The sequence below is a fragment of the Aethina tumida genome, chromosome 1 (assembly GCF_024364675.1).
Source record: "Aethina tumida isolate Nest 87 chromosome 1, icAetTumi1.1, whole genome shotgun sequence".
NCBI lineage: Eukaryota > Metazoa > Arthropoda > Insecta > Coleoptera > Nitidulidae > Aethina > Aethina tumida.
In genome coordinates, this window is record NC_065435.1 from 68,714,030 (window position 1) to 68,725,497 (window position 11,468).

Genomic DNA, 11,468 nt, shown 5'->3' on the forward strand with positions numbered 1-11,468 from the left:
GTATATATATATATATATATATATATATAGAAAAGCATTTGACACGTATGAATATCGAGAGAGACATCATACATGACAGAGACAGCAAAAACCTCCAGTTTGCTCCGACTCCGTACATGATGTCTCCCTCAATATTCAGATAGCTCAAACGCTTTTTGATATGTATCCTGTAAAAATAGTTTCGATATCAGAGATGTTTTAAAATCAATCGTTTAATCTAGATCCATAATTCTGAAGAGATATTATGGACAATGTTCAAAATTCAGTTAACATTTAAAGCAAGTTGTGAAAATAATAAGAAAATAGTACACTTTAATTTTCTTCGTTGTACTAATTTTCGTATACATGAAAAAGGTGGTTACTCTGAACATTTATTAAATTAATAGTAATCACATTTGTTTCAGTTTTCACGTCCATTTTATGTCAAACGGTTGCTCCTAGCGACATTAACAAAGTATACCTAGAAATATCCTAGAATCATGTACAGTGAGTGTCAAAAAAGGTATGAAGATTTGCAAAACCTCTCTGTGGTGCCCTCTATACCATACGTCAAATTAACATATTCACCCTAAAAATCCTGAATGTCACATAGATACGTTTCTATCAATAAATAATGAAGAAAATTAAAAATAAATTATTAACTTCCGTGCCTTCAATGATTATCAACTTTTATATTAAGGTAAGATAAGCAAATTAATTTATTAACACCTCCAAGAATTTTGTACAGATTTTTCGGTGACCCTGTATATTCTAATTTATCCCTAATTTACGCAATATTTATTTACATACAAAGTTGTAAGTAAGATTTTTTTATTGAAATTTAAATATTAAATTGTGATTATTATGATAAAATACTAGCAATTTTTTTACTAAAATACATTTTGTATTGTTAATTTATGTTGTTTTCACCTGCCAAATTTCGAAAAAATGACCATTGTAGTGAACAACATCTACAAACGATGTTTATTCATTGATACATTCTTTGTTTAATTAAAATTACAAACACGTACATGTATGAGTAATATTCAACCATTGTTTTCATTCTAGGTATAAAGTTACCTACTATTTGTGTGGCATGAAAAAAGGTGCCCACAATTTCGAAAAAACATACAAATCACGAACATTGTTAGATTCTATTCCACAGAAAACATTATTTTCATTAATTTATAATTTTTCCATTCTAAGCGTGTATGAATTAAGATTTTTAACTGACTAATAGTGAAAATTTGAATTACTCTTCCTATTACCAATTCGTAAAATCAAAAAAGTACAAGTCTTACAAAATCCTTGGCTTTTTGGACATGAGCTTATGAGCATTAAAATGCTTTGTCATTTATGTTTTATAGAACAAAAAAGTTCACGTAACCATATTCTTGTGTTTAATTGAGCACGTAATGATGGGTAAATGTCCTCAACCTAGAGCGACAAAATGGTAATATCAATGAACTGCACCCATGGTCGGTAAAACAATATTATAATATAAGGGGAGAAAGAACAAAGATACAAGACATAAAAATATGCACATCATTCATATATTACTCTTTTTAAAATTATATTTTAATACAAATATAGGAAACCAAAGTATTCTATTAAATAAATTAAATACATATTTATATATAAAAGTAGCTAGTGACTTTAACAATAATTAATACTTCTCTAATGTTTTCTTATTAATTAAATAAATTAGTTAAAATTAAAATATGTAATATAATAAGTTATTATGTTAAAATAAATGATAAAACTATAGCAAGTCTTATTTTTAATTTTATATTTGTGTACATATATTGTGAATTGTATTCACAAATATATTTATTCCTATGTATTACAATAAAAAATAATAACGTAACATTGTAATTATTCTATAAAATTTTATTCAGCATAGCTTTAAAATTATACCCAACATATTTGATCTTGAATCTTAAAAACATCGATTTTCAATTTCTTCCCTAATTCATAAATCAGCGTAGACCTTCGTTTTGGTTACGTAATCATTAATGATTTTCCCATTTTTCACAATAGTTACACGAGAACATATAAATTTTCCAAGAAATTCATATCGACTTTTGTCGTTAATCTTTATCCATTATTAGTATATTAATAATTTCGCTTTTGATGTAGAATACATATTACAGGTAAATACAAATGCGTAGATTTGTATTTAAATACAGCGCGTATGTTAGGGACTTTAATCTTGTACTAGCTTACTTGGGAAACAGATTTGTTGGTAATATTTGCGATAACTTGGGCTCGGAAGCGAGAATAACGCCCTCTTCTACACTTGCCGTCCCGCGTGTCAAAATGGCGAAAAAGAAATCTGACGATAAAAACAATGAAAATACGAAAAATGAAGGTGATTCTTCATCAAATGATGAAGATCCAAACTTCAGTGACCCAGAAGGATACGTTGATGATATCTCAGAAGAAGGTAATAGCCGTAAAATCCCTTCGTTATTTGACATTTGAGCATGCTTTTCTCCAGATTTCCATGGGAAATTCGCAAACAAATTGCAATTATTTGTGAACATCCTTTAAACCGTAGAACATAGGCTTATTTAGTATGTAAAATGTCATGTATATATGTCTTTTGAAGCAACATATGTCAAATATAATTTTGAGGTTAACATTTTTGTTTTAGAATTGCTGGGGGACATTATTAAAACAAAACCCAAAGAAACTGACGGGGTGGAAAGTGTGATTGTAGTAGACGGCGTCCCTATAGTCGAACCGAAACGTATTGAAAAGCTGAAATCGGTTATAAACAAGATCTTTGCCAAGTTTGGAAACATAGTGAATGAATTTTATCCAGTAGATGAAGAAGGTAGTACCAAAGGCTACATTTTCATCGAGTACTCGACGCCGGTTCACGCGGCTGAAGCAGTGAAACTCTCCAACAATTTCAAGCTGGACAAACAGCACACGTTTCAAGTGAATTTGTTTACTGATTTCTCAAAATATGAACATATTCCTGATCAATGGCAGCCGCCAGAGGCAGCTCCTTATCAGGGACAAGGGGACTTACACTATTACCTTTTGGAACCTGACGCATATGATCAGTTTGCTGTTGTCACCGTTCAGGCACAATTTGTGCAGATCTGGCAGAACACACTTCCTGATCCTACTCTAGTGGAAGAAAGAAGTGTAAGTAACAAATTTAGCTCAGCATTCATCAAATATGTTGTTACATAATCATTAAATTTTTAATCTTGACTGCATGATTCTATTAATTTTCAGGCATGGACACAAACGTATGTGAAATGGTCACCATTGGGAACATTTTTTGCCACCTTCCATAAGTTGGGTATTGCACTGTGGGCTGGTCCCAATTTTGCGCAACACAAAAAATTCGCACATGCCTCTGTACAGTTTATTGATTTCTCACCATGTGAAAAATACCTTGTCACATATTCACCACAAGGAGATCCACATTTTCCTGACCAGAAGAGAATTATAATTTGGGATATTAGGTAAGTGTTCTTACAATTGTTTTTTTATTAAAGTATAGACAAGTTTTCATATTCAAACATTTGTGATTAAATAATTTAGATATTTAACAATGATTTACTATTATGCTTACTTTGTGATAAAATTACTTGAGCCACAAATTTATAATACAACATATTTAAAAATTTTGAACAAATTACTGATTAAAATATTTAAATCAGTACAAAATATTTGTATATCTTAACTTGTACTTGTACTTTTTTAAAACTATAACAACATATTATTTTACATTATTGCATCCCTGATTTCTCTATGATAGTCAAATGTAATGTAATTTAAACTATAGGGAAAATAATTATTGCATTAGAATGTGAACTTGTGAAATTATTGATAACAACAAAATAGATGGCAACAATAAAATTAAATTCAAATAATATGTTTTCATTTCTAAATTACCAGATAATTACTTGTTTTTTATAATATAAATAGAAATAAATTAAGAATTAATAAAAGTACAATGATTATCTAAATTACATTAAATTAAATTATTACAGAACCGGAACGGAAAAACGTTCGTTCAACCCCGAAGGACCCTCCGCATGGCCGATTTTCAGGTGGTCGCACGACGACAAATACTTTGCCCGTATCGGAAACGACGTCCTCTCGATCTATGAAACACCATCGTTCGGACTTTTGGACAAAAAATCTATCAAGATCAACGGCATCAGAGACTTCAACTGGTCTCCGACAGACAACGTAGTCGCCTACTGGGTTGCCGAAGACAAAGACGTACCGGCCAGCGTGACGTTGCTTGAAATTCCCAACAGAAATGAGATTAGGAAAAAGAATCTGTTTAACGTTGCGGATTGCAAGATCCACTGGCAAAAGTCTGGGGACTATTTATGCGTCAAAGTAGACAGGTAACTATTTTATTCATTGCAAGTTTGAAATGTGTTCATGTCCCTGATTTTTTGCTGTTTGAATATTCAATATTCAATATAGTTATACGCTCAGGGCACATAATTTTGCTATTTGAATCTTTTGTTGGTGACCAAGTAGTGGTTGCTTGCAGTACAACAAGTAGCAACAACATATTATCTTGAGTCAGATACTTGATTGTTTGATTCAAAATGGAGTGTCTTCTTAGAAAACAAATGGAAACATAAGAATTCATTACATGTGTCCATATTTCAGGTATTCAAAGGCAAGAAAAGAAAAGAACGAAATGAAGTATAGCGGTATGTACTGCAATTTTGAAATATTCCACATGCGCGAGAAACAAATTCCGGTGGACAGCGTCGAAAGCAAAGATCCAATCCAGTGTTTCGCGTGGGAACCGGTGGGTTCGAAGTTTGCCATAATCCACGGCGAGTCGCCCAGCATAAGCGTCAGTTTTTACGAGGTGCGTGTCGGCCAGGCACCAATCCTGCTCAAGAAGTTCGAAAAGAGGGCTTGCAACCGACTGCATTGGTCGCCTAGCGGTCAATTCATTGTTCTGGCCGGGATAGGCGCCAACGGTGGCGGTTCCCTCGAGTTCGTGGATACACACGAGTTTCTCGTGATGAACACGACCGACCACTATCAGATGAGCGACGTGGAATGGGATCCAACCGGACGGTACGTCGTCACCGGCGTTTCGTTTTGGAAAACGAAAGTGGACACTGGTTATTGGATCTGGTCGTTCCAAGGCAAGATCCTCAAGCGAATCAACTTGGATAAGTTTGCGCAGTTGTTGTGGCGGCCGCGACCGCCCACTTTACTCACCGAAGACAAACAGCGCGAGATCAAGAAGAACTTGAAAAAGTATTACGCGCAATTTGAGAGCAAGGATCGCATGCGACAGACGAAGGCGTCCACTGAATTGATTAAAAAGCGGGCGGCGCTTATGGAGAAGTTCAACGAGCACAGGCAGCGTAGGATCAAAAAATATAATGAGAATAAGGCGAGACGTTTGGCGCTCAGAAACAGTAAGTTTCAGTTATTATTTCACTGCATACTTGGTTCTAATTATTCTTATTTTTTCAGATGTCGATACTGACGAACTTGACGCGGATACTAAGAATGTAGAAGAAGAAGTAGTAGAATTCTTTATTAAAGAGGAAATAACAATAATCGAGTAATCTACAAAGATTTTTCGACTTTTATTGCCCTGCGTGAGTCTTTTCGACTTCTGCAGGGTTTTTAAACGGATTTGTCAGCGAGCACGCCTTATAAATACTGTTATTTTTTATATAATTCAAATAGCCCACCATATTAAGAATTTAAGAGTTAACTGTATTATTAATATAAGTCATAGAATTAAATCGTTTAAATTTTTACAGGTTTGTATTAATAATTGGGTTAATTTATTACATTGTCATTAAAATTTTTATATTTTCATCAGTGCATTTTGGTCTTTTACTAAACTGTGTTCAAACCGAAATAATAAAATAAATTTTCCTAGGACAAAGGTTTACTTTCATTGACCTGATTTATCTTTTTCCGGAGTTCATACAAAAATAATGTTGCTTAATAAACTTAAAATCGACGAAAACAAATAAATTCAATTATATAATGTTGGTTAGAATATTTGTTAACGTTATTTAATTTAAAATAATTTAATAATTAATATAACTTTTTTACTTAATTATTAAATAAGTGCTGCTAAACAAATTAAAATAACACCTGTCATTTAAAAAAAATACACTCACGTTTAAAATTACTCAAATTATATTAATAGTGGCCAAAAATATATTAACACACTATAAGCGGGTCGGGTAAAAATACCCGTTTCGAGAATGTTGATTGTTAGCGGGTCGGGTAATTTTTACTTTTTTTAATGAAATTACTTTAAAAGCGGGGTGAGATAACTTTACTCTATTGGTTTACATACGGAACTGAAAGAATTATCTCTTATTTTTTGTTATCATTCAACAACTTAGTTTGGACTATTTTGCTACCCGCCTATAGTGTGTTAAGAATGTTGGTTTAGTTTATCTAAAAAGTAAGTGTTGAACAAACATGTACTTAATCTTTGCGTTTAATATATATCCAAAATTTTATTTTCGAACACAGGCAAAGAAGATTAAGTTATTTTAATTTTCTCGTCAACATAACATGCATTTGTAATTAGCTAAAACAGAAATGGTTTCTTGAATTTAACCGTTTATCACACGTTTCTCTTAATAACATTAAAAACAAATTTACAACCTGGCAATAGGTTAGGTTAATGTCAAAAATTACGTGTACGTAAACATAGCGGTCCGTTCAAAATATTGTTGGGACTTCTAAACAAGTGACATTCAACTGTGAACATTTTTATGAATAAAACAAAGGCAAGTGTTTAATTTTTGTTTTGATTGCCTCAAACAGTAATATTAAATCTTAATACATGAATTATAAAGTGACGTGGCTTTAACATAACCTATATCCACAATATTTCAGTTTACAAGTAGTTAAAACCAGAATGAATATTATCGAAAGAAAGAAACAGAAAAGGAAGGATCAAATAGCATCCGAAATGGAAAACGGTGAAGTGCCATTAATACAAAGCAATATCAAAGGGGATCGATGGAATATTGCCTTATTATTATTTTTGTATACTCTTCAAGGCATACCACTCGGTTTAAGTGCCGCAATTCCTATGATACTTCAGAACAGAGGCGTCAGTTATAAACAACAAGTGAGTACTGTACTGTCTTTCATTTTTTAATGTTAATTTGATTTAATTTTAGGCTGAGTTCAGTTTTGTAACGTGGCCCTTCAGTTTGAAACTATTATGGGCTCCATTAGTGGATGCAATTTACTCAAATAGAATTGGCAGAAGGAAGACCTGGCTAATTCCAACACAATACCTCATAGGGTTCTTTATGATAATTCTCAGCAGCCATGTGGACCAATGGCTGGGTGACAATGGCAGTCAACCGAACATTGAAATTTTAACCTTACTGTTCTTCTCACTTAATTTCCTAGCTGCTACACAAGATATAGCAGTTGATGGATGGGCTTTAACAATGCTGAACAAGAGAAATGTGGGCCATGCATCTACATGTAACAGTGTGGGTCAAACTGCTGGCTTCTTTTTAGGCAACATACTGTTCATGGCTCTTGAATCAGCCAGTTTTTGTAACATGTATTTACGTCATGAACCGTCAGACAAAGGAATAGTGACCCTTGCGGGTTTTTTAAATTTCTGGGGTTGGGTATTTTTGATCACAACAACTCTAGTGGCGATGATTAAAAAGGAATTGCAGCACGTCGACTCCGAGCACGAAACTGCGCCTGAAAAAGACATAAAAACGGCCTACAAATCTCTGAGGGACATTTTGAAACTGAGATCTGTACAAGGTTTAGTTCTTGTGCTGTTGACATGCAAGGTATTCCAATGCTGATGCAATAAAACACAATTACAAATCATATTTTCAGATCGGATTTGCGTCCACTGACAGTGTGATGGCCTTAAAGCTGGTCGAAGCGGGTATACCTAAGGAAAGGCTTGGTTTGATGGCCATTCCTTTAATTCCAGTCCAATTAGCGTTGCCCTTGGTAATAGCAAAATATACTACAGGTAAATTTAAATATACGTTTAGAAATGACCTTCTATTAAATATTATATAGATCGACTTTTAATTAGTGTTATCTCAATTTAAACAAAATTTTCTTAATACTTTTTACATTTTTATACCAGTTATAAAAATGACAAAGAAATAACAATATCTTTACAATTTGTAGAAATTGGTAAAATACTTATTATTTCAATAAGACAAATTGACATCAAAGAAAATTTATTGTGTTTTAAAATGCGAACAGAATTGCGCATAAAAGTATATGTATAAAATAATGAACTGTTCAATTAAATTCAACTAACGAGTAATTTCTCTCAACCAGTTAGAAGAATTCCTGACATCAGACTTCTTCCTTTTCTTTGCCGATAATCTGTACGCAACATTGATTTTGCACACCTCGCACTTATAATTTCTGAACGGAAGCCAGCGCGAATCAGGCCAGTTATCCACCAAACTTTTGTCAACAATTCCCGTTTCGAAATGTGTGGGTTTGCTTATAACCTTATAAACAATCAATGGGGGAAATACCTTACCATCAAATCGAAAGATTATTTTAAAAAATCTCCTATCAAACATTTTACTAAACCCATCTTTCGCCATCTGTAACACTTTAATTGGATCGGTTTGTCGCAGTTTATCCAAACGAGCCTTTTGATGTTCAAATGCCATTTTGTTCTTCATATTCCGGTACCATTTTTGTATTGATTTAGCGGCAGTTTCCCGTTCGTATCTTTTTGGTTGCACACCAAGATGGGTGTTGCAAATATCCGCAATTTTCTTTATCAAAGAGTATCCCTCGTTGAACAAATCATTTGCTTCCGGCGTCGGTAGAGGCACGTCGTAGAAATTTTCAGCTCCTTGAAATAGTTCATGATCTGTTTCCAATAAATCGGGCACGCTGTCATGAGACATTTTTAACATTTGATATTTCCGTGACATTTCAATACGGAAAATGTCTAATAAAACACCGTTTAATAAAAATCCCTGAACCGCTGACGAAAACGCAAATTTTGCTTAGGCAAACCCGGATTTTCATTTAGAGATACCTATACCATTATATTTCGGTTTAAACAAAAAACAAATTTAGTGTTGATTTGACTTATACCGTGAAATTTTCTAGGACCAAAACCATTGAACATTTTCGTCAAGGCGATACCGTATAGATTGGCATTTGGATTCGTTGCCGCATTTATGGTGTGGATTACACCTACACTAGTACCTGATGCTTCCCAAGGACTGCCAATTTCTTATGTAGTTTTCTTAATTTCCTGCTACGCCCTACATCAGGTAATTGTGACCGTATTGAATCGAGATACGAATGCTAATTGTTCTTTTATTATCAGATTTGCGTATATTGCATGTTTGTTGCCATTATGGCCTTCTTTGCAAAAATCAGCGACTCCTCGGTGGGCGGTACGTACATGACGTTGTTGAATACCGTGACGAATTTGGGCGGCAATTGGCCCACCATCCTCGCCCTGTACTTTGTCGATCCGCTCACGAGCAAGCAGTGTGTTGGGGGCACGGAAAGTCTTGACAACGCCTGCAGGAATCCATTAGAAAAGGAACTGTGTACAGCCAAGGGCGGCAAGTGCGAAACAATTCTGGATGGATTCTACATAGAGACGGTGATCTCTGCCGTTGTTGGGTTCGCATGGTTGTATCTGTGGGGTAAGAAGAAAATTCAGCACATTCAGTCGCTGAACGAAGCCGCGTGGAAACTGAACAAGAGGAAAAGATAGTGTTGTATCGAAATAGTCGAAATAGTCACCAAATGAATTCCAATGTAGTTGAGTGCAGGAACGGGAATTTAAATCTGACTGAAGCTGAAGTAATGGGACCATGTGATTTGCACTTAACATATTTGTCAATCGATTTTGTTTATGGTTTAAAATTATTTGTTAAATATATGTAAATAGTTTATTGTTGTTGGTTTTGGGTGCTGCAGTATTTTTAGTTGATTTACATTACTGTGTTCGAACTTCCGAAAACATTAAAAACTAATAATGTTTCATTAGAACTGTAATGTTGATCAATAGTTTTATATTAAATTATATTTATTACAAAAGTACTAAATAAATTTGTACATATTTATTAATTTCTATAGCGATAATAGGAGTTTAAAGCACAATAATAGTCATGATACGTAAAGTTGAACTTTTTTGTTTCTAAACAATTTACTGTGATATAGATAGTTGATTTAGAAACACTTTATTATAACTTTATTATGTGGTATGAATTATTTGACTGTACATGACAAGTATAATTTTTATATAGAACTCGATATAGAGAAGTTGAAGAGACACTGTTAAGATAATATTGAAAATTTTTATGTGAATTTGTGATTTGCCAATATTGAATTGAAAGTTTAAAGTTAAGAAAGCGCCATTTGATTAGCAAAAAAGTTTTGTCGTTGTGCAGCACGTTGCGCTATGTTAACAATAAATAAACATGCTATATTTCATTGTTTGGCTAACTTAAACGCAGAAGATGTACAGTATTATATCGAGTTAACAGTGCTCTACCAATTATAGTAAATTTATGAATTGTCGTGTTGTGAATTTTTTAGCAATTTTTAAATAATGTGAGACATTAATAAAGTGATTTTTATTTTGAACCTTGTATTATTCTTTATATAGACTTTAAATAAAACGATTCAATAATCTATATTAAGTTAATGTAGTTAAATAATGAATTAAAATTAAAAAAGAATTCATTATTTAGAAGTGAATTTGAAATATGTAATTAAACTTTGAATAATTTCAAATAAAAATATTCAGCTAAAGATTGATTTAATTTTGATAAATAAATTTAACATTAAAAATTTCAATTTACTACTGGAAATTTTTATTTGTTATTAGTATATGTTATAAAACCATTAAAGTATAATTATATACTATACAAATACAAATAACTTTATTTTATATAAATATATAATTACATTTATTTTTTGTAAAAATTGAAAATCATTAACATCGAATTAAATTAAATGTTTGCTCAATTTTTATATATTCAAATATTTAAATATTAAATTAATTAGACTATTCAAGGCATTGTACATCTCTGTCCAAGTAAATGGTTATTAAAAGTAAAATATTTAATGAAATATTTTGAGTTCTATTTTATGTTATTTATTTTAATTTTTGAATTCTCTTCATCTGAGAATTTTGAAAAATATGAATGAAATCGGTAATATCGCAGTTTAAGAGGACATAAATCTTTAACCTGTTATTACTGACGCCTTGTTACCTAATATTTATATATATATATATATATATATATATATATATATATTCCTATTCTATTTATGTTGTATAGTTCCCACAAATGTATGATTTATTTACTATATTTTAAGTAATTTAATCAATCAATAATCAATAAAACGAGCTCAAAATGATTTTATCGAGATAACTTTAATATTAAAAAATACATTTTTTTATGTTTTTATTCTTTAAAATAGAATATACTCAATATTTAAACAAA

General features: G+C 32.2%; 2 protein-coding genes across 2 annotated transcripts; both read left to right on the plus strand.

Annotated features, from left to right (window-relative positions):
- Positions 1-2,264: 2,264 nt before the first annotated feature.
- LOC109599747 (eukaryotic translation initiation factor 3 subunit B) lies at positions 2,265-5,890 on the plus strand. Its single transcript, XM_020015778.2, has 6 exons — positions 2,265-2,425; positions 2,636-3,138; positions 3,232-3,464; positions 3,996-4,361; positions 4,636-5,408; positions 5,467-5,890. The coding sequence occupies exons 1-6, from the start codon at positions 2,299-2,301 to the stop codon at positions 5,559-5,561; spliced, it is 2,097 nt and encodes a 698-aa protein (XP_019871337.2). The 5' UTR covers positions 2,265-2,298; the 3' UTR covers positions 5,562-5,890.
- A 586-nt stretch (positions 5,891-6,476) lies between these two features.
- Positions 6,477-10,602, plus strand: LOC109599802 (acetyl-coenzyme A transporter 1). The gene is made up of 6 exons (XM_020015841.2): positions 6,477-6,755; positions 6,865-7,102; positions 7,155-7,796; positions 7,846-7,987; positions 9,106-9,272; positions 9,329-10,602. The coding sequence occupies exons 2-6, from the start codon at positions 6,887-6,889 to the stop codon at positions 9,725-9,727; spliced, it is 1,566 nt and encodes a 521-aa protein (XP_019871400.1). The 5' UTR covers positions 6,477-6,755; positions 6,865-6,886; the 3' UTR covers positions 9,728-10,602.
- The last annotated feature ends 866 nt before the right edge of the window (positions 10,603-11,468 follow it).